Source organism: Notolepis coatsorum, assembly GCF_963971535.1.
Source record: "Notolepis coatsorum genome assembly, chromosome: 2".
In the NCBI taxonomy this organism is placed as follows: Eukaryota; Metazoa; Chordata; class Actinopteri; order Aulopiformes; family Paralepididae; genus Notolepis; species Notolepis coatsorum.
In genome coordinates, this window is record NC_140166.1 from 171,428,003 (window position 1) to 171,452,037 (window position 24,035).

General features: G+C 44.0%; 1 protein-coding gene across 2 annotated transcripts in view; it reads left to right on the forward strand.

Moving 5' to 3' along the window:
- The first annotated feature begins 3,805 nt into the window (after positions 1-3,805).
- Positions 3,806-24,035, forward strand: part of ryk (receptor like tyrosine kinase) — a 140,291-nt gene continuing 120,061 nt past the window's right edge. For both annotated transcript variants that reach the window (XM_084307356.1, XM_084307357.1), the window contains exon 1: positions 3,806-4,474. In XM_084307356.1, the coding sequence (XP_084163482.1) occupies positions 4,252-4,474 (223 nt within the window). In that variant the 5' untranslated portion in view covers positions 3,806-4,251. The remainder of the gene's footprint in view (positions 4,475-24,035) is intronic.

Genomic DNA, 24,035 nt, shown 5'->3' on the forward strand with positions numbered 1-24,035 from the left:
CAACTATACACCAACACAGAAACCATGCTGGAGAAAATGTGGACAGGAAATAGCAAACCACACACACATATTCTGGGGATGTCAGATAATAAAGAACTATTGGGAAGAGATAGGAGAGATAATAAATGAAGTGGTAGGATATGAAATACCCCAGACAGGCCAAGTATTGTATTTAGGGAACTTAACACAGGAAGGAATTCAGGGGGAAGACAAATACTTGATTAAGATATTACTAGTAGCAGCCAAGAAAGCATTGACGAAAATGTGGTATAGAGTAGAAGCACCGACGAAAGAACAATGGACAGAGATAGTAGGGGGGATACAGGAAATGGAGAGAATCACACATAGGCTGAGGCTACAAGACGAGAAGTTTGAGTCAAAATGGGAGAAGTGGGAAGAGTATAGGAAGAAAAGAAACGACATCACAGGAGAGTGACAAGGAGACAAGAAGAGAAATAGAAATCTAAATGAACTATGAAGGTACCAAAGAACCCATGTAGCTTTATTCTTTTATATCCTTTTTTTCCCCTTTAGTTAATTTATTTCATTGTGTAAAGTGACCGTTGAGTGTGTGCGTGTGCAGCATGTGTGTGTTCGTGCTAACGTGTCTGTTAGTGTGTGTGAGCGTATACAGTGTCTGTGTTGTGTGTGTGCTCATGTGTGCTTGTGTGTGGAGAGTTCAGTGTTCAAGACTCTGATGGCCTGGGGGAAGAAGCTGAGCCGAAGTCTCTCTGTCCTAGTTGCTGGTGTGCGCAGGCGTTTGCCTGACCGCAGCAGCTTGAACAGGCTGTTGTTGGGGTGGTGAGGGTCTTTCATTATTCTGCAGGCTCTGGATTTGCACCTCTTGTTATAAGACCTGCAGGGGTGGTAGTGCAATACCCGTAGTACGCTCAGCTGAGCGCACCACTCTCTGTAGGGCCTTCTTGTCCTGTGCCTTGCTGTTTCCATACCAGGCAGTGATGTTTCCAGTCAAGATGCTCTCTACAGCTCCGGAGTAGAAGGACTGGAGTATCTTCCCCGATACTAGTCTGAACTTCCTTAACTGTCTCAGGTGGTAGAGGCGCTGCTTTGCCTTTTTTACGGCTGAGTCTATGTGTGTTGTCCATGTCAGGTCCTCTGAGATGTGGACCCCCAGGTACTTAAAGCTGCTCACCCTGTCCACGACTCCACGGTCATTCCAGTGAATGACGCACGCTATGCTAGGCTAGCGGTGCGGCTGTTCCCTAAGCCTAATGCATGCACAGAGAAGAAAAGGGTATGTATCTGCTTGTCTAACTCCAGGGTAGATGGCAAATAAGCAAATTTCTCAAAAGGTTGGCGTGTTCCTTTAAGAACCCCTTACATAAAACGGACAGTGCACTGCAGAGTGAGTGGGCCTATGCTGATATCCTATCTAAATCTCATCCTATTGATTGATTGGTTTGCGGATGTTTCACTCTAACTTATCAACTTGCTGCGCAGAGGCCGGGACACAACACAGAGAACACCTGCACGACTGATCTAATCAAGAGACTGGTGCTCTATTCAGAACACCTGCTGGTTTAATATGAACCAAACTTACTGGACCCGTTTTGTCAGTTACATCAAATAAACTCAGCTGACTCTTTCAACCTTTTTTGGTAAAATAATGTAGTTAGGGCAGGGGTTCTCAAACTGTTTACCACGACCCCATTTTATTTAGGATATAAAAAAAATAAAAAATCAGGTTACACACAAAAGACCAGACCCCCCTCCCGTGATTATACATGCGCAGGATGTAGTGAGATGTGTATTGGAATACTGTGTGTCGGCCTCCGTTGATGAAGGGGCGAGACATGGCAAATACACACAGGTAGAACATTTTATCAGATTTATATTTTTTTATTTTATGCGCTGTCACCTACCCGTGACCCCACTTTGGGTCGCGACCCATAGTTTGAGAACCGCTGAGTTAGGGCCACAGCTACAGAGACTCTAGGCCTGTAGACTCAGTTATAGGCCTACAGCCATAGAGTTTCAATCTGATAGAGACTCAAAACAAATAGGTCTATATTTGCTGTAATAACTTAACTAAAAAAACTATTTAGCCAGGAAAGTCTTACTGAACACACTTGTTATTTTTTCTTTTAAGAAATGGTCTGCTACACTCACATTCATACAAACTCATTCAATTGACCTATCCCCTTCTTTGCTTGATGAGTATGACTACCACACTGCCTTTGTACCTGTATCACTGTATATATTACAAGTTTACAACTATGTACATACATCTGATTAGCACTACACTCAGTAGTACTAATTCATATATTTTATACCCAGTTTAATGACCAGTACATTGTATATTGCTGTTGCACTTTACTGTTACATTTGCACTCTGCTTGGATGCCAAACTTATTTTCGTTGTACTGTACTTGTGCTGCATAATGACAATACATTTGGATCTAATTGAATCTAATCTAAAACTGCCGCTTCCCTCTTGACAAAGTTTGCAAAGTCAACTGTCAACCACTGAGCAGCTCCAACTGGATGGTTGGGGGTTTAGTGCCTGGCTAAAGGGCACCTCAACTATTCTCTCAATTAACAATTCAAGAGAGCAAGGCACTGACCGAACCCTCAGACTGGTGGTGGGGCGCCTCCCGGGTGGGGATGTAGGTAAAGTAAGGTGTTGCTGAAAAACAAGTGTGATCAGTTAAAAGCCCAATGAGCGATCCAAATGAAACAAGGGTAGCCCCGCCGGCCGTCACCAAAAACAACTAAAATAGAAATGGAAAAATTGTTATGTTATCTAGTTGATTGGCTCAACTCTTGATACAAGAACTAACACTTGGAAAAGGGGTAAACATGAGTTTTTTGTCCACTTTTTCTCCTTATTTTCTATTTTTCTCCCATTCCAATTTCGCCTCGCCAATTCTCCCCTCCCCTGTCTCGAACGTTGCTAGATATGCCTCCCACTGGCTGCAGTGAGGACCAAGCCTTGCATCACGTGTCCCCTCCGGTACACGAGGAGGCAGCTGTCGCATCTTTTCACCTGAACAGCGCGATCTCTCAGTGGCGAGGAGTAGCGTGTGGGAGGCTCACGCTGCCCCCGATACTTCCTGATTCTGCTGTACAGGCGCACCAACCGACCTGTAGGAGTCGCTGTCCACAACGTCCAATCCCCACCCACCCTCTAACACTGCCAATTGTGTTAGTATGACGACTGGCCAAGCCGGTAGCAACGCCGAGAGCTGGGCTCGATACCAGCATATCCTGCGTTAGTGGCAAGCGCCTTGCGCCTTGCCACTCAGCCGCCCTCGGGTAAACATGAGTTTTTAAATTGCATTTGCTGTATCTTGTGGCTATAAATGTTTTGTTTAGCCTAGTTGACATTATTTGTAAACATCGGTGTAAAATAGACCTACATTCTTCTGCTCCATGATGGGTTAAAGAAAAGTTCAAGAAAGCTTATTTTTCCATTTTCCAGATCAGACTCTTGAAGAATGTATGAGAACATAATACCCCACTTCTTGTATGTAAAAAGAAAATCACGGATTGGGGGGCCTTTCTACGGATAAATTAGTTAGGCTACCGCTACATGTTCTTCATTACAGACTCATCACCCCCCGTTCCATAAAAGTGCATCACTTCTCAACATCTGGCCAATTATTTTCGATTTTTTTTCCTTCCAAAGGCACACTGCCTGGATGATAATAATCCCATTCATTTCCCATTATTCGAAAGACTCGCGCTTCTTCGACCAGTGTGTCGTCAGAGCGCTGCGGCCCCCCGCCCCCCCTCGAGTGAAAACCGAGAGAGTGCTAAAGAGCGACGGGAGGAAGAGGGACCATGGGGAGGGGAGACTGGATGCGTTAGCTCGCTACTTTTTTAGGCACATTTGTGTCCTTGTTTCTTTTTGGTTTGAACGGGACCCGGTGCGGGGTGTAATAATGTCGCGGGTCACCTAACATTTCCCTATAGATCCAGTGTAGATCTCGGCAACACTAACTCGGAACACTTTTGAAACGCGGACCAAAGTTAGCCAGCAGCTCGGCTAGTAGCGCACCGAGCTAACTTAGCCCCCCAGAAGAAGGAGAAGGAGAAGGAGGACAAAACCTGGCGGAAAAGAAGCGGAGTCGCAGCAGAGGAGCGGAAAGTGCGGTTAATCAGCAACAAATAAGGATAGTTAGTATGTTGCCTTCAGGAATTAACTTTAGATACGGATGAGAACGAAATCGGGGATTCGGAAACCCAGGAGAGAACGACAACTGCAAGCCACAGACAACAACTGCTCTAATGTTGGGGCTGATCCACTGCTGTCGCAGCCCGTCCCCGTCCCGAGGTTGTTGGCCGCAGTCGGTGCTCTGGAGACTCTTCCTCTTCTTCTTCCTCTTCCTCCTCCTGCTGCTGGAGGGGGCCGTCTGCCTCGCCGACCCCAGCAATCACAACAACAACAACAACAACAACAACCCCAGTGTCAACATATACATGAGCGTCGAGGAGGTGAAGAAGCTATTGGGTAAGCATTGGCCTGTGGGCGAATTCTCATTATAACTAATGCTGTGATTATTATGACTACCATTCATAACGATGATGATCATTATAAAAACAATACCATTGTTGTTGTTATTACTACTACTACTGTCTGTGTCCACTCTGATGCAGTTATCATCAACTGTGTCAAATGTTGCTATTTGGCTCTACTTTGTTTTCTAAAACTAGTGTTGATGCAGGCTTTAGTTTTTGGCTATAGGCTATTCCGAGATGGTGATTGGACCGTGTCAGTAAATCCCATGCACACACACCAAGTGCCAACCTGCTGCACCACGCTGGGCAATGATGTACCTCCTGAAGGGACCTAACTTTTGATGGTTCTGGAAAGTTGACAATGACCACCATCTAGACTTAATCTAGTGGCTATTGAAGGGTTAACTTAGGTCAGAAGTCTGGACCTCTTAAGATTTCCTACTTACCAATATTGTTCGATTTGGTTGAGTCCTTTCTCAGTGCAATCCATACTGTTCTTCACTTTGGGGTAGCTGCTCCAGTTAGTTAGTCACACAAACGAATGCAGAGTCAATGGGGCCAAGCTCCAGTCTGTACAAGCGCTGAAACCTACTTTGGGTGCTCTGTGGAGTAGGTTTCAGCATTTATTGTACACACCGGAGCGTGACCCCAGCACCCCACTGACTTTGCATTCGTTTGTGACTAACTAGCGGGAGCTGCTGGTATCCAGTATGAAGAACAGCATGGATTGTGCTGAGAAAGGACTCCACCGATTGACGACATCATTGATACGTAGGAAACGGGGCTAGGGGTCTAAAAATCAGAACTATCCCTTTAAGGTCTGGCGGGAAGAGCTGAACTTATCCTTTAACCTTTGTTGCCTTTGACCCCTAAAAACAAAGGACTACCACCACTGCTACACAATAGTAAACTTTTATTTGTTTTGGTTCCTCCTTTCAGACTATTTCACTTTATTTATTACATGTAAATGTTGCAAACATTCCTAATTTCATTTACATTTGTATATTGTTTGTATATTTTTAACAAACAAAAAAATTCACCTTATGACCCCAAAAATGTAATGTGTGCCCCCCGGAGGGTCCCAAGTCCCTTGATTGAGAACCACTGATTTCTAAACAAGTAGTCTATTGTCAGAGACGTGGGCAATAGCCTCGATAGGATATGGGCTACACATGTTGCATGCCTTCAGCTTCATCCATATCATCCAATTAATGTCTTCCTTGTGTTCACTGTGTGGTGAGGCCGGTGACCATGGTAACGTGGAAAGGAGTGAAATGTAAGAGCAAAGCTGGGATAAAAAGAAAATACACATCAAAAAACCACTACTCTCAAGAAAGTCGTTGCGTTAATAAGAAGCACATGAAACATGGACACGGGACAACTGTTGTGAGGGGAAATATAGCCTGCTGTAGTCAGGGACAGCCCTTTTAGGCCGGACTACGTGAATTAGCCTCTTCGCCAAATGGCAAGCATCGTACCCTGGCCTGAGCCCCCCTCTAAAGTTGATATCATATTCAATAAGCCGGCTCTTAATGGGATTCCCAGACCTGTGACCTCGCACAATACAAGTGGAGGCTCATGGAGTCAGTATGGTGAAAGTAAAGGACTCAGCTTGACACTGATGACGGCCGAGGGCCCAAACATTTGTCATTTTCCCCTGGATGATTTCAAGTGTGAAGAGAACATATTGTTTTTGAGGGAAGACGTGAGTCACTGTTAAAGCAACTCATCGTCAAAACAATGCTGATTTATTTAGCACATAATCTCACACACATCCAAAAACTGTCATCAGGGACATTGAATCCTTGTGTTGTGTTAATTACAGCACCATGAAATGATAAAGTAGCAGTCTCGATAAGACAATGTATTGCTTCATTACATCATTTCATGGTGCTGTAATAAACACAACACAGGGATTCAATGTCCTAGATTACATCACTGGTGGCCATATTCAAACTCATTTACTCTCAGTAACTGTCAAACTAAATGAACGTGTGCAAAGCGGTTTAGAGTTTTTGCACATGTGTGTGATTATGTGCAAAATGAATCGGCATTGTTTTTTGACGAAGTATCCCTTTTTAATACAGTTAGTCTCGGTTGGCACATCTGTTCAGAGTACAGTGATCCAGGCAAAATAAAAGGGAGTCCCAGTACGGGTTTGTCAAAGTGGGGTTAGCTCTGTGATGTCCATAGCACAGTGATCCAGGCAAAATAAAAGGGAGTCCCAGTACAGTCCTGCCAGAGTGAGGTTAGCTCTCTGAGGATGTGCAGTGTTTCATACTGACATTGGTTTGGCTTTTCCAATTGACCTATCTCTCAAACCCAAACAAAGTTTGTCAGAGGAAAAGTGACAGTTGTGATCGGAGGATCAAGAAAAGAGGGCATGGTTTGAGATGGGTCAATCCCTACCTAAGGGCACGTTTCATGCTATCACTGCTAATTATTGTCAGTGAGCTAGTGATGTAACAATGTAATTTATTTTTTACCTGATACTAATACGTGCCCTGTCCCACACCCCTATTGGAATAATGTATCAATACTGGAGGTGTAATTCAGTTGCATGAACAAAACAAGCTTTTTAGACATGTCATATAGCAAGTGATATCATGAGTGTAGGGGTTCACTGCACTCCCTGTAACAATAAGGGACAAAACATGTAAATTAGAAGAAAAGAAGATTTAGGCAAATTGTTCTTCTAATAAAAGTTGTTGTTAGTGTTTTTCTGTTGTTTACTTGGTTATTTTAATAAGCCATACACTTTCAGTCAAAAGGTCACAGACATGTTATAATCTCACAGTGTTTCCCCTGATTTTTGTATTTTTATTTTTTTTACATTTTAAAGTTAAATGCATCAATCTGGTGCACTTTGAGAGCAAAATAAGAGGCTAGATCTATGATGAACTTTGTGCTCAAAACACAAAATCGACTAGACTGCAGTGCTTTCTCCCTGCAGCCTTTTCCTCAGGTCAGTCTTTTACATTAAGCACCCCCCCCCACAGCCCAAATGAAATGATAAAAAAAAAAAAAAAAAAATTATATAAATATATATATTTTTTTAATAGTCTAGTTCATAGCAGCGGCGGTCCTAATTCAGCAGCGCCGCTGCTGAATGCTGCTGCATATAGGGGAAACACTGTCTGACTAATGTGGACTATAAAATACAGTCAGATCAATATACCCAATCCGGTTGTGCTTTTTAACAAATTGGCCAATACCGATGACAGTCATGTCATGTGGACTCAATCCGATCGCTCAGCCCTAAATTAGGCGAAACTGTATTATCTCAACATCACATGCGATGCAAGCAATCCCATTTTCCTCCCATTAAGTTGTAGAAAGTGTTGGAATGAATAGCGGGAACATTGTAAGGACCTGTTGTGATTTTGAGGAAAATGGTTTCATTCTTCATTGAGCCCAAGTGTTGTTATGGTGTTTGCCTATTTTAATGGGACCCACATACGGGTGGGGGATTAACAGGGGCTTCGGGGAGAAAATTCACCTCATAATTGGGATTATGGTTGCAGAAATTGCCCTGGAATAAAGTATAGAATGGAAAAAGAAGAACAGTGAACTGTGTACCAGGGTTTTGTAAAGGGTTTTGATTTACTGATTGCTCTGATAAATGCTCCCCAAAATCAGTTCAGATGTGGAAAATTGCCCCCTTGTAGAAACCTGTAGAGACCCTGCCCACATAGTGCACACCTACAGTAGCTTATCCAACTCTTCCAGCACTATCAGATGCTAGAATGTTTACTGACCATGGATAATTACATTTATAAGTGCCAGGAGAAAGGAAACACTGGCGTGTATTGAAAGCAGGTGTGGTGGGTACATTTTCCTGGCCTGACGACCTGAAGGGTTAGGGAAACACTTGTGATTCAGCCATACCACTTTATCACTGGCCTTACGACCTGGAGGGTTAGGGAAACTCTTGGGATTCAGCCATACCACTTTATCACTGGCCTTACGACCTGGAGGGTTAGGGAAACTCTTGGGATTCAGCCATACCACTTTATCACTGGCCTTACGACCTGGAGGGTTAGGGAAACTCTTGGGATTCAGCCATACCACTTTATCACTGGCCTTACGACCTGGAGGGTTAGGGAAACTCTTGGGATTCAGCCATACCACTTTATCACTGGCCTTACGACCTGGAGGGTTAGGGAAACTCTTGGGATGCAGCCATACCACTTTATCACTGGCCTTACGACCTAGACTCCTAGAGGGCGAGGGAAACACTTGTGATTCAGCCATACCACTTTATCACTGGCCTGACAACCTGGAGGGTTAGGGAAACTCTTGGGATGCAGCCATACCACTTTATCACTGGCCTTACGACCTGGAGGGTTAGGGAAACTCTTGGGATGCAGCCATACCACTTTATCACTGGCCTTACGACCTGGAGGGTTAGGGAAACTCTTGTGATTCAGCCATACCACTTTATCACTGGCCTGACCACCTGGAGGGCGAGGGAAACTCTTGGGATGCAGCCATACCACTTTATCACTGTTCTTATATTGGTTTCGGCCGCCGATATCCCTAAAATAGCTGGATTGGGTATCGATAAAAAAAAAATCAGATTTTTTTTTATTTAAAATTGTTATATTATAATGATAAATAAAATAAGAAATAACAATTCAGTACATTTATATCTGTGTTAATTTGTTACATTTAGTTTCACTAAGTTAGGAAGGTAATGTTTTAAGTCAAGCCTGATGTTGCCTTGCACAAAATAATGATCCCAGTCTCTTCCACACAGTGACAGTGAGGCATACAGTTTATTAATTGAATGAATTAAGTTTATTTTCTGTCTTTGTTTACAACAAATCAAAAACACACTTGTGATCCTTTACAATTCTTAAAAACAAAATATAATTTTATATACATTTAAAAAAAAACTTGGATTTATTTTAAACTTTTTTTGAAAAAAAGTTTGAACAATAGATATCGGTATCGGGACTGAAAAAGTCGGATTGATGCATCCCTACTTATGACCTAGAGGGCAAGGGAAACACTTGAGATGCTGCCACACCACTTTTTCCACTGTCGATTTCGATTAAAACGGAAGTCCTAATTAAACGTTCAGTATCGGCCAATATGGAGTACCAATCCCATCCATGACCTTTACTGTCAATTTGCATCGTTCGTAAAAAAATTACTGAGATATTTAAGCCTACGTGGCCACTTTTGCAGATCTGTTTTTTTTTGGCAGCACAAATCACATGGAATCTGATTCAGATTTGGGCCACTTTCACATGTGGTCCTAAATCAGACACAGGTCTGATTTCTTTGCAATGCGACCTCAGTCGGCATTCATGCCACTTTTACGTCACTCTACTCTGGCGGGAGTCACTTGGTGAATACAAACATGGAAGACAGCTGTGATCCATGGAAGTGGTCAGTGGCACTGGTGAGGTGTTTACCTTATAAGTATTTGTTGGTGATACTTCTGTACAAGCAAAACTTGATGGGATGTATCATAACCGTGACTCTTTCACCTCCTCCTCGCCACCATTATCATCTGCTCACAAATTAGCTGGTCTCTTCTGCACATCAACCTATAAATCAAACTATAAACTGTGACTTCGGTGTCCTCCATGTTTACATCCATCTTGTTTATTATTATTTATTTCTGCATGCGGGGCAGTTCAGGAAGTCCACATAAAAAACATTCAAATATAATGTGAACAGCAAAAGCCGTTCTGAGTGATGGCCTTCATTCTACGACAAAGCTTCCTGTCCTGATGAGGAGTGGTCTGTCCTCTTTAGGACGCCAATAGCCTCAATACTTCCCCAGGACAGAGTGGTCCCTGATTGTTTTAATGAGCGTGTCTCCGCCAACCACATCCTCTCAAGCCCCCAGTTTTGAACACATGAGAGTTTCTAGGACCGCTGCCTGAGATGGCGTTTTCCACCGCCATCGACAAAACACCAATGATGGAACCCTCTGGGAGTCTGGGAGAATGGTGTTCCAATGCCTCCGAAATTGCTCTGGGGCTTCTCGTACGCCAAGTCGATTTGAAGCTGTTCTTCTGGCAGCTTGTTTTGGCCCAACATCCTAGCTCACGTTATGTTTGCATATACTTTATTTTTGCAGTTACATGTAGCCTAGATCTACTAGTATAGAACAGGTCTAATAGCATAGAAGGTAAGATGCCGCTGTGCATAAGCCAGTACACGATCAGCGTGTGGACGATATGCAATCTGAGGCATTTGCCAAGAATACATCATAGCTTTTTTTTTTAACCCCGTTCTGAATTTTCACATCACAAAGTCAACACGCATAAACGGCGACTTCTAGACCTGCCGAAGAGACGTGCATGCGCTTTTGTTTTCACATGGAGCACATTGTTAGTCTAGTCTTTCTTTTGGCAGTGGACCATATATTAGTAATTGTGTTTTGATTTCCAAATAAAGGCCTGTCTGCCGGCGCATGCACAGTAAGAGGTGTCCTACTGATTGGTCGTAAGTTGTTAATATGGGGGTTAGGTAAAAGATGTGCAGGCAGTGCAGTTTGCAAACCGGTCATTAACTATGTGAGTGCCGCGCCGCGGCTTAATGGGAGGGTAGAGGTGCTACAACACACTTTTCCTCCCGGAGAAAGAAAGCCTAGATGTGCAACGGATTCTCACAATATACTGTAGCCTGAGCTGGAGAGCTAAGGTGCTGCTGGCAAGATATACACACTCATTACTCACTACTAGTAGAGGCATTTATGGCCCTTGTCCATTACATGGTACCGCGCCTCGACTTGACTCGACTCTACTTGCCCTTGTTGGTTTTTCATTGGGCAAAAGTTGTCAACAGTACCTAGTACTACAGGGTTCGCCCAAGGTCCTTCAAGTGCTTAAAGTGCTTGATCTTTGACCAAAAAAAGTCAAGGCCTGGAATTCCTTGAAAACAGCAAATTTTTTAACAAGGTGCTTAAAAAGTAATTGAAATTCAAATCAACCATTCACATTGAAAGTTTTGTTCATCCATGATAAAATTGTTTTTTTTTATCCACTTTTTCTCCCATTTTCTATATTTTCTCCCATCCCAATTTCATATCATCCAATTCAACCCTCCCCTGTCACGAACGCTGTTTCTTGCCTCCCACAAGCCGGCTGCAATGTGGACTAAGTCATACATAGCACAAGTCCCCTCCGGTACTTGAGGTAACAGCAGTCGCATCTTTTCACCTGCGCAGCTCGATCTCTCAGTGGCGAGGAGTAACGCGTGGGAGGCTCACGCTGCCCCCGACACTTCCTGATTCTACTGCGCAGGCGCACCAACCGACCTGTAGGAGTTGCTGTCCACAACGCCCGATCCCCACCCATCAGTTTCCCACCCCCTAATACGGCCAATGTGTATTAGTATGAACGACCAGCTAAACTGAAAGCAATGTGGAGCGCTGGGCTCGAACAGGCAAGCCCAGCGTCTCCGTCATTCGTGGCGAGCGCCTTGCCCACTACGCCACGTAGCCGCCCCATGATAAAATTGTTCTGAATCAAGACATTTAATAAAGTATAAAGTGTAACTAATTGTCGGAAATTGGTTTTAAGCCATAAATATTGGATCCGATTTTTTTTCAATAAAAAAAACTGCATTTAAAAGTGAATTGTATCCATCCATGTATAGTACCACGCTATTTTCCCATCTTTGTACTTAGTGTGCCAGCGCTCTAAAGTATAGGGAATTTCACTGTGCGTTGCAGTGTTTGCAGGGCTATATCTATATTCTATATTATAGCTATGGAGACAATACTATGGCTCATTTGACATTAACAAAATCCATCGTTCAACATGTGAAAAAGAATAAATGTTTTCATGTATACGACGTTCGTTATACCGTGGTGAATATTGTATAGTTTCAGAGTGATCCTGGCTAATTCCTGAAAACGCTATGGAGCAATATGCGAATTTGGCTAAAAGCGTTGGCGTTGCTCGCCTGTACACGCTACTATTTCCAATTCAAAGGTATATACTAGGCATTACGTTTTTTTATGCTTTGTAATGCCAGTAACGGCATTCGTTTTGAATACTACATACGTTGATCGGCCGGATCGATATGAAATCATTGTAGGATCAAGGTGGAATTGATGTCATATAGTCCTTACCTTTACTAGGAGGTATCCCAAAAAGAATATTCCAATTGTCTGATCACGATTTCCAGTATTGGTGTCCATTGGTCCCCGACATAATCCGGCACAACACATGCATCGAGGGGCATTGGATGAGTTTCAATGTGATTGGGTGAACTGCTAGACTTGCCTGAAGCAAAATACTGCGCCCGGAGGGAATTAAGGCCTCTGCATGCTACAGAAACTTCAAAGCAACTTCAACACAACATCGACAAAGCAACGGTGTTGCAGACACATTACCTTTATGCTTCTGCAAAATCAACGCGCAGCCTATGATGCAACAAAATGTACCCCGGATGTGCGGCTCGAGCGCGCCCAGCCCGCCTGAATACTTTGGGCAGCCGACACTCTAGCAATTACAAACGGATTTCCCTTCTCAACCATACATCGTTAGTATAATAATAGCCCTGTTTATGTTTGTTTTCGCTTGTGTTCTTGTATATAGTGTAATATAGTTATATCGCCACATCAACCCAGTCCATCCCCATTGTTTCCCCAATCTCCTTCCACGGATTCATCGTCATAATGCTATCCTTGTAGTCTTTAGACCCGCTATTATATAAATGTTTGTACTTTCGGACCTCCTCTGCAATACGTTCCTGCATTTGATTCATTTTAAACAAACAATTAAACAAGTGTAATGAAACAATACACTAGCTATCGAGCTCCTGTCAGAAAGTTTTCTTTTGGTCTCGAGCTCCTGTCAGAAAGTTTTCTTTTGGTCTCGAGCCAGGAAAACACTAGAAGTGACAGACAGCCCCGCCCCCATTCACTACCAACCAATCACTGCTACGCAATACCAACGCAACGGGTCTTTAGATTAGATTTTGGAGACAGGTACGCAACGTCCTCGCAACACAGTCTACAAGACTGTCTGCAACAAGCGCGCTGAAATCGCGCCGATGTTGTGTTGAAGTTGCTTTGAATTTGCTGTAGCATGTAGAGGCCTTTAGATGTAACACCCAGTGTGAAAAAAGGTTTCAAAGGGTGGGCGATACTGCCACCTAGCAGGATGCCGCTGGGTATTGCGCTTTTGGGATTTCAGAATGTTTTCCGATGGTAACACAGAGGTCCGTGAAGATATAATGAATAATAAAATAAAAACGACCAAAACCCGAGAAATCTCTGGTCTGGCACTCAACACATGACGAATTAATGGCAGTCAATGTGTTAAAATGAAAAATAGTGCTTGGGAAAGTACTTGAAAGTCCTTTAATTTCATTTTGCAATCTCTGGGAACCCTGCTAGTAGTACCGAAGTAAGACATTCGTTGGGGATTTTATTTTTTAATGCTTGTAACATTATATCAATGACTATATGTGACTCAATACAACAGCACCCTGAGGTGGAAATGAATGAATGAAAAGGAGAAATGCAGAGGAGGAAATTTAAACTATACGGTAATAGCGCCTGTTTCCACAGTAAATCATCTGTTGAGTGTTTGCTGGTGGCTATTTATTTGTGCTTTAGGACATAACCGCCATGAAACAATCAGAAATTACTGTGTAACTATTTCTCTCATTCCTGCTTTGTTCTCTCTACTGCTGCTCCCTCTCCTTGCTCGACCATCGCCTCGCTGCTCTCTCTCAGCTTGGTCTAGCTCTCAGCTTGGTCTAGCTCTCTCTCAGCTCTGTCTAGCTCTCTCTCAGCTTGGTCTAGCTCTCTCTCAGCTCTGTCTAGCTCTCTCTCAGCTTGGTCTAGCTCTCTCTCAGCTCTGTCTAGCTCTCTCTCAGCTTGGTCTAGCTCTCTCTCAGCTTGGTCTAGCTCTCTCAGCTTGGACTAGTTCTCTCTCAGCTTGGTCTAGCTCTCTCTCAGCTTGGTCTAGCTCTCTCAGCTTGGTCTAGCTCTCAGCTTGGACTAGTTCTCTCTCAGCTTGGTCTAGCTCTCTCTCAGCTTGGTCTAGCTCTCTCTCAGCTTGGTCTAGCTCTCTCTCAGCTTGGTCTAGCTCTCAGCTTGGACTAGCTCTCTCTCAGCTCTGTCTAGCTCTCTCAGCTTGGTCTAGTTCTCTCTCAGCTCGGTCTAGCTCTCTCTCAGCTCGGTCTAGTTCTCTCTCAGCTTGGTCTAGTTCTCTCTCAGCTTGGTCTAGCTCTCTCTCAGCTTGGTCTAGCTCTCTCTCAGCTTGGTCTAGCTCTCTCTCAGCTTGGTCTAGCTCTCTCTCAGCTTGGTCTAGCTCTCTCTCAGCTTGGTCTAGTTCTCTCTCAGCTTGGTCTAGCTCTCTCTCAGCTTGGTCTAGTTCTCTCTCAGCTTGGTCTAGCTCTCTCTCAGCTTGGTCTAGCTCTCTCAGCTCGGTCTAGTTCTCTCTCAGCTTGGTCTAGCTCTCTCTCAGCTTGGTCTAGTTCTCTTTCAGCTCGGTCTAGCTCTCTCTCAGCTTGGTCTAGTTCTCTCTCAGCTTGGTCTAGTTCTCTCTCAGCTCGGTCTAGCTCTCTCAGCTCGGTCTAGCTCTCTCAGCTTGGTCTAGCTCTCTCAGCTCAATATAGCTCTCAGCTCAGTCTAGCTCTCTCAGCTCGGTCTAGCTCTCTCAGCTCTGTCTAGCTCTCTCAGCTCGGTCTAGCTCTCTCAGCTCTGTCTAGCTCTCTCAGCTCGGTCTAGCTCTCTCAGCTCTGTCTAGCTCTCTCAGCTCTGTCTAGCTCTCTCAGCTCTGTCTAGCTCGGTCTAGCTCTCTCAGCTCTGTCTAGCTCTCTCAGCTCGGTCTAGTTCTCTCTCAGCTTGGTCTAGCTCTGTCTAGCTCTCTCAACTCTGTCTAAAGCTCACTCAGCTCGGTCTAGCTCTCAGCTCAATATAGCTCTCAGCTCAGTCTAGCTCTCTCTTAGCTCGGTCTAGCTCTCTCTCAGTCTGGAAGCCGACAACAAAGCCTAACTTTACTTTTAACGCTATCAAAAAATAGGTGTGTGGACATTTCTCGATTCTGAGATGCATTGCGATATGGACGATTCAGCATCGATGCATTTATTATAATTTCTTTACTCTTTTGATAGCTTTTATGTTATGTTTTATGTAGCGCGTTGGGATTTGCTTCACAACTATAAAGCGCCCTACAAATCAAATATATTATTATTATTTTATTATTAAAGCTAGTGCTCTGGTCATGCATCCACTCAACTCATAGAAAATACAGCATCAGGCTATTCTAAAAGTATCGAATCGTGACGCCAGTGAAGATTCACAGCTCTATCAAACAAAGAGAAATCTCCTCCCCTCGTCCTAAACTGGTCCTGGATCGATAGAGTACTTCCTTGTTTTATGAATGAAGCGGTCCAAAGCAGTACACAAGCAGCTGCGCTATGTGTGTTTGACCAATCAGCAACAGTCATCCCTGCAAACCCTGCCCCCCATTGACGTGGGGGACTATCTGCAGTGGAAAACAAAGTACCTGGTACCAAAGTGAGTCGAGTCGAGATGGTACCAAGTAAGGGAAAAGCACCATTAGACAAGCAGCATCAAACTTCCTCATTATCATATTCATTGAAGAAACCATCACTGACGTGATATTGTAAGAGAATAGCCTAAACCCAATATATATTTTTAATTATTGAGCCGGCGGTCTCTTCTTCTGTTCAAACGGGAGGATGTCTGAGCAAAGTGCCCGGTCTTTATGGTCCTCCCGCTGCCTGATGAAAGACAGGCTGGTTTGTTTGTTGTCCAGAGACTCTTTGATGTTCTAACTCAATCATGAGCATCATATTCATGCACGTTTATTGGACTGAAAGTGATCTGGACTCTTTCCTCTTTCACTATGTTCTGGAACGCTGCATCCAGAACACAGTGAAAGAGGAAATATTCCAGCCTGCAGCCTGTGTTTTAAGCTTTTTACAATAATAGGTAAATGGGGGGGGGGGGGGGTCCATTTCTGGCCCCAGTTGTTGGTAGCTTTAGCTAATCTGTCCCACCTCTTATGGACTGTGGCTTGTGATGATAGCCAGGGTTAGTTAGTGAACAAGACTGTGCAGCGTACACAGTGGACGTTCTCTGAGTATCACTTAGTGCTTGAAGATAGTGCTGCAGTGTGACGAGAGGACTACTTTATCATATGACTGCACACTATAAAAAGTTTGACCATTTTCATATTCAGAAGGATTTTTACCCCCCATAACAATATTGCAATATCCGCTTACTGCATTTAGGAATAGAAAGCCCTATGTTGGATTATCCAATTGACGTTGTGTAACAGTGGCTCAGGAGGTAGAGCAGACGTCTGGTAATCGGAAGGTTCCCGGTTCGATTCCGGTTCCTCCCGGCATTGAGCAAGACACTTAACCCCTAACTGCTCCCGATGAGCAGGTTGACACTTGGCACCTTGCATGGTTGCCTTTGCTGTTGGTGTGTGAATGTGTGGGTGAATGTGAGGCATAAGTTGTAAAGCACTTTGGATAAATAAAGCACTATATAAATGCAGTCCATTTACCATTTACGTTGATCATAGTGAACTACAGGTGATACAGTATCAAACCGAAAATCTTCAATTGACAAAATTAAGAAGAATATTCTCTTTAGGCTATATAGCAATCCTTTTGTGAGACATCTGACTTGATGTATACTATAGGCTACATTTTATCATTAATTTAGACAACAAAATTGTGTATCACGATTCACAATCAGAAAATCCTATGATGCGAGTACCCAGATAGAGGATACTCATTAAATATGGGTATATTACCCAGCCCTACTTGGATCACTGTACAGTCCTGACTCTGATGCTGGGCTCAATGGACGTTCCTGCTTTTCCTTATCCCTCTCAGTCATTTCCTCTCCCTCTCTCTGGGGTCTCCAAAGCTCTGTAATTCGTTTAACAGATCTTAATCTGCCACCGTTTTGCAGGGCTACTTTTTGAGTAGCTACAGTGAAATGGATGGACCACCTAGCTTAAAGGAAAACTCCAACATTTTGGGAAATTAGCTTTTTAACATCTTCCCTGGAGTTAGACAAGAAGATACATACCTTTTTTGTCTCTGTGCATGCATTAGGCTTAGGGAACAGCCGCGCCGTTAGCGTAGCTTAGCCTCATCACTGGAAGTGGGTCAGACTTGTACCCTGACGTTCCCTACAGTGCCCTACAGTCACGAAATACACTCCAAATACAACTCCAAAACATTCCTGTAAACATGTTGTGACCTGTGTATTTACCACGTGGAGAAATAAAAAATAATTGAATTCGACAATTACGTTTTCTAAGCAAATATACTCTGAACAATTTTTTTCAACGTGACGCCGTGTTTGTTTACTTTCTCATTCATTCAAAAGATCCGAACCGATTGAAGTTTATGGATACCATGACTTAAAATCCTCTTACCTTGACGATTAAAAGCCTCCCCAATTTAGAAAACCGTATTCCCATGGCTGGTCTTGATATACTGCTACATGTAGCTAACGGAGCTAACCAACAAACACAGAACCGGGCGGACACTAAAGCAGATAACTAGGCTAACTTTCGGTCGGGCGGTTCCAAAATAAAAGAGCAACGTCTATAGCAGCGGAAATACGTTTATTTTGTACATTATCTAACGTTAACACGAACCTAAACTAACTTTAGGTTAGTTGTAACGTTAGTTTAGGTTCGTGTTAACGTTAGATAATGTACAAAATAAACGTATTTCCGCTGCTATAGACGTCGCACTTTTATTTACGTAATTGTCTAATTCAATTATTTTTTATTTCTCCACGTGGTAAATACACAGGTCATAACATGTTTACAGGAACGTTTTGGAGTTGTATTTGGAGTGTATTTCGTGACTGTAGGGCACTGTAGGGAACGTCAGGGTACAAGTCTGACCCACTTCGAGTGATGAAGCTAAGCTACGCTAACGGAGCGGCTGTTCCCTAAGCCTAATGCATGCACAGAGACAAAAAAGGTATGTATCTTCTTGTCTAACTCCAGGGAAGATGTTAAATAAGCGAATTTCCCAAAATGTTGGAATTTTACTTTTTTTTTTTGATCCACTTTTTCTCCCATTTTCTATATTTTCTCCCATCCCAATTTCGTATCATCCAATTCAACCCTCCCCTGTCACGAACGCTGTTTCTTGCCTCCCACAAGCCGGCTGCAATGTGGACTAAGTCATACATAGCACAAGTCCCCTCCGGTACTTGAGGTAACGGCAGTCGCATCTTTTCACCTGCGCAGCTCGATCTCTCAGTGGCGAGGAGTAACGCATGGGAGGCTCACGCTGCCCCCGATACTTCCTGATTCTACTGCGCAGGCGCACCAACCGACCTGTAGGAGTCGCTGTCCACAACGCCCGATCCCCACCCATCAGTTTCCCACCCCCTAATACGGCCAATGTGTATTAGTACGGACGACCAGCTAAACTGAAAGCAAATGTGGAGCGCTGGGCTCGAACAGGCAAGCCCAGCGTCTCCAGATTTCGTGGCGAGCGCCTTGCCCACTACGCCACGATGTTGGAGTTTTCCTTTAAGGTATTTTCTGTTCCTGTGTTTTTTCTGTTATTCTCTTTCTGAGTCAGACCTGGGCAAGACGTGACCCGTGCCGTGGTCTGGATCTGCACAGAGACAGGCAGCTGGTACTGGCTGACGCTGACCCCAATGGAATAATGGAAGCTGTTCTATAAACTTTGAAAACGCTACCTTTCCAGCTGCAGAGCATCACATTTTCAAACTGTACGTTTCCAAAAAAGTACAACATAAATTATAAATACATTTGACGTGATATTTCACAACATTTAATTTCCCCTCCATTTCTCCACCTTGGTTGTATTGTAGGGTTTGTGGATGGGTCGCCTCGGACTGTACTTGATTGCGCAGGATTTCTTTTCATAGGCCTAGCATTAAGCAATAAAGGTAAACTTACTTTTAGTCTGTATTGGAGAGAGCAGGCGACAATGGCGTCAAAACATAAGTCATGTTAACCTCTTAACAGGCACCCAGAAAAGTGGCCATTTCTTTTACTGCATACTTTTTTTTGCAAAGCTTAGCTTTATACTAGGGATGCACCGATATGAAAATTTGCCACCGATACCGATTGTTCAACTAACACAATCGGTCGATACCGATATTTGTGGCAATTTTCTTTTTTATATATATATATTCTTTTTTGTAATATAATTTTTTTTGTAATATATATATATTTTTTTATGAAACTACTGTATATTTGTGTTACAAATTGTGCTCACCGATATGAACATAGGCCTCTTTACTTACTTAAAAAAAGGAAACATCAAGAAATAGCACTATCTCTCTCCCAGTATGGTCTGCCGGGCTGCAGCTAGATACTAGTTCTACCAGTATGGTCTACCGGGCTGCAGCTGGATACTATTGTCTCAACCAGAGCTCTCAGCCAATGAAATTTTGATTGACAGTCGATTCTGCCAATTACGTCACACACCGCTTGCACCCGCCTCTGCTGTTACCACCAATCGGCAAGCGCGTATACATTTTTTACTTCCGCTTTTGTCCACCATTGATTTTGACGAGAGGTTTTCTACAACAACAACAAAGTTAAATCCCAGCGGCGGCGCGGCCGACGTTTAGCTTTTAGCTCCGCAGGATGACTAAATGAGGCATAATGATTTTACTGCAACGAATGTTATAATAAAACAAAGCCTTTCTATACATGTGTCTGATTGAAAACTTTATTAACAGATTGCAGAATGGGTAAAACTCAGGGCTCTATGAGCAATGGAAGGAACTGAGCTAGTATGAACTTGCTACGTTCGGGTAAATAATATGCTGATGTTATTGAACGTGTAACTAACTATATAACGTTAATGCCACAAAACGAATGCATTTGTTAATTATAAGTAGTAACTTTGATGCAGTAGCTTGTGTGTGTGTGTGCCGGGGGCGGCGTTGTGCAGGTCGCAACGCAACTTTTGCCTTTTGACGCGACACAAATTGATGAATATTTATCGGCTACTGCCATCGGCACATTCGAGCTTATCGGCCAATAGGCCGATTGCAGTCAACAAGGCACTTATCGGCCGATACCGATACCCGACCGATACATCGGTGCACCCCTACTTTATACTTATAGTACATGCATGAGCCTTGTCTTTTTTGAAAGATAACATTCTGAAGATCCTAATGCAAAAAAGGAAAATCACTTTTAGTGCTAACGAAATATAGTAGCAGAGGTCTGAACTTGAGTTGAACTTGAACTTGTGTACTCATATTGTTCTGTAGGGGTTGCAATATTCCATATTCCAATATTCCAGCATAGAGGTATAAGCTGGAAAACACTGTGGTTCCATAGCCTGAAGTCTTATGTAGTACAGGTCCAAATTTGATAAAGATCCGTTCAGAAATGGGTCTTTGAGAGATGTTTTAGTAAAACCGACGCCAAAAAGAAAGCTTTCCAAAATCCATTTCCTCATCCACCGCTGTGCATTCTGAAGTCTGATTCACTTCCCGTTTCAACTTGCACCTAGTTCATATATTCACACCCCCCCATGTGGGGTATCGTTGTAAGCGTACACTCGTTTACTACAACACTGACCAATCATTTTCGCCATCAGCGGATGATTGGCAGTTCTGGAGCATCTGGAGTCCGGGGTGGTCATCTGTAAAAAGACGCTCGCCTGACATATCGTCATGTAACTCGAGAACCGAGGCACGGGTTTGGTCGAGAGAGGTGGCGTTCGAACAGCAACAAATATATCTTTCGAACGGTATATTATATGTTTGGCGAAATATGCAGCCCCGAGCCGCTAAACGCTCGCAAAGTGCTGTGACTTGCGTGTGTTCCGCGCACAGGCATGACGGCCTGACGCTGGTACCTCACCTGTTAAGAGGTTAAAGGAATAAACGGCTGCATTTCTATACTGCTCTAAATACCTGTACTGCTCAACATGCTTTTTAAGTAGCCTATTTGTAGGCATGTTAGACCTTCTGTTGGCAATGGGAGTGAGTTTCTTCATTGGGCACTTATCCTTATCATTATGGCACAAGTATTATTATATATATATATTTTTTTTGTATGGGTGGCCCCAGTGGGAAGCGAGCCCCTAACCCTGGCAGTGTAGATGCCATGCTCAAGAGCGCCCAAGCATCGCTCCTACATCGCACCTGCCCGTCAATGTGCAATCCGACCTGTTGGTTAGGCTACAGGCCCAGCGTGTCCCCCGTGGCTCCCACCTCTCCCCTCTTTGATGGTGGCTTTTTCATCTTCCTCTGTGTAGTCGGGCCGAGGCGAGGGCCTCTCTCGGGGGTTCGCCTGCCCGTAACCCCTCTGGCTGTGTGGAGAGATTCTCCTGATGCTCGACTGTTGTGGCGATGAAAGTGTGTGTGGACAGAAATCTCTCTATGATCGAATGGAAACACTGGGAAAAGCCTGGCATCACCATCACAATGTATCCCATCTCAAGCCCCGCCCCCTCTTTCCCCCGATCCTCTAATCACGACCGCTACCCTCCTCGACAAACTCTGCAGGGGGAGCGTCCCACGACGCGCTCTGAGAGAGGCCTACTGTGTTTGGTGCAGTTGTTGTTGCTTTGGCACGCGGTGAGGTAAGGGAGGGCGTGTTCCGGACACTAGAGAGAGAGAGAGAGGCCCTCTTTGTTCCTTCCTGGATGGCATCGTCGCCCGTCCGTGTCTGCAGGCCCTAGAACAAGCCTCCTTCTTACCTTTTTTATAGACCTTTCTGTCACAGACTCGCTGTAGAACTTAGCCTTTCAGTTGTAGGTTAAATCTTTTTTAATGTTTTCTCATAAATTCCGTCTTAGGACGTTAACACTCGCTGGATTTCGATGGCCAGTAGCCGTCGTAACATGATGAATGTCCAGTCGTCAACATTCTGATCTTGTAATTGTGAGCTCATACGCCTAAACAAACTGGCGAAGTAGCATAATGAATTCAAATGTGCCCTAGGGATGTCCATAAAGCGTAAGCTATGACAGCTCGAACATCGCTATGATAGAGGCAGTTAAAGGCAGACGGCCACATTGGGAGGCATCCACATGGGAAGTTGACGAGGGGAACGATTTTTTCTATTTTATATACCGGTATTATATTGTGTAATATTCCTTATTACTCTGTTCCCTAGAACATGAACATAACCATACAAAACCATAATTGTTAACATATTCCCCCCCCCCCCCTCTTATATTCTCTATTGTTTTCCAGTATATTCAGCAGCACCTCTGGTACAGCTAGAGTACTCCTGGTTCAAGGATCCCCCCCCCCCCCCCCCTCTCCTTGCGATCTTCTAGCCTTTTGTCACTGCCTGGAACAGCCTTCACATGAGCGCTCACAGCTTCCAACCAAAACAAACAATGATATTAAAAGCAGTGGGGGTCTTCGCAGGCCTGCGCAGCTCTGCTTAGTCTCACCACGTCCCACTAGGTGTAAAGATTAACTGTTAGGAATTGGGGGGGAAATCGGGCCAAATGTCCACACAGCACACATTGAACACCTGACCCTGGGCGGGATAATGGATTGTTCCACTTTGAGAGACGGCAATGTTTCTTTCCTTGGCCTTGTTCAACAGTTTGACAAACTCTCTCTCTCTCGCTCTCGTCCCCTCATTCCTTTTCAGAAGTGAAGCAATTGGTGATGAGAATATTGTGGTTAGGGGTGGGAATTTACATCGATACTGTTGTATTGCTGTATCGATTTCCCCCTCACCCCTAATTGTGATGTACAAAACATTCATTCCACAAAAATCATCACAACAAAGATGAAAATAAATTGTGTTACTTAATGTTATTTAAATGTGTATGATGTAGGAGGTACTACAACATGTTAGAGAAAAAAGCCCACAGTATCATCAATAATGCGCTTCAAAACCTTTTGGGGGGAAAGTAATCTCGCCAGGCAGCTCAACAAGGAAATGAAAAATGAACCTGGGGCAGGTATATCTTGTTTGTTCGTTTTCCAGTCCATTGATTTTGTGAGTTTACCAACAAAGGGAAGTCCTTGCAGGCAGGGCTCATTTTACTGCATGGCCTTGATAAATTTTGCACTTGCTCTCGATTTCCTGACTCAATATTGTGACCAATATCACACCATTGTCACTCTCACTCAGCCCTAGTAGTAGTACGGCACTGGTAAGCAAGACTTCTGAATCTGACTTGTAAACAAAAAGCGAATCTGGCAAATTGACGAGGGCACCACTAGTCTGCTTCAACCACGCAGCCCTCTGCCTGCACCGCTAGTCTGCTTCAACCACGCAGCCCTCTGCCTGCACCGCTAGTCTGCTTCAACCACGCAGCCCTCTGCCTGCACCGCTAGTCTGCTTCAACCACGCAGCCCTCTGCCTGCACCGCTAGTCTGCTTCAACCACGCAGCCCTCTGCCTGCACCGCTAGTCTGCTTCAACCACGCAGCCCTCTGCCTGCACCGCTAGTCTGCTTCAACCACGCAGCCCTCTGCCTGCACCTCCATTGTTCCTCTTTAAGTGAATACATTTTCTTCACTTATCACCAGTGATAAATTCATTGGGTGACGGCTTAAGAATACCGAAAGGAAGGAAGTGTTTTAAACAA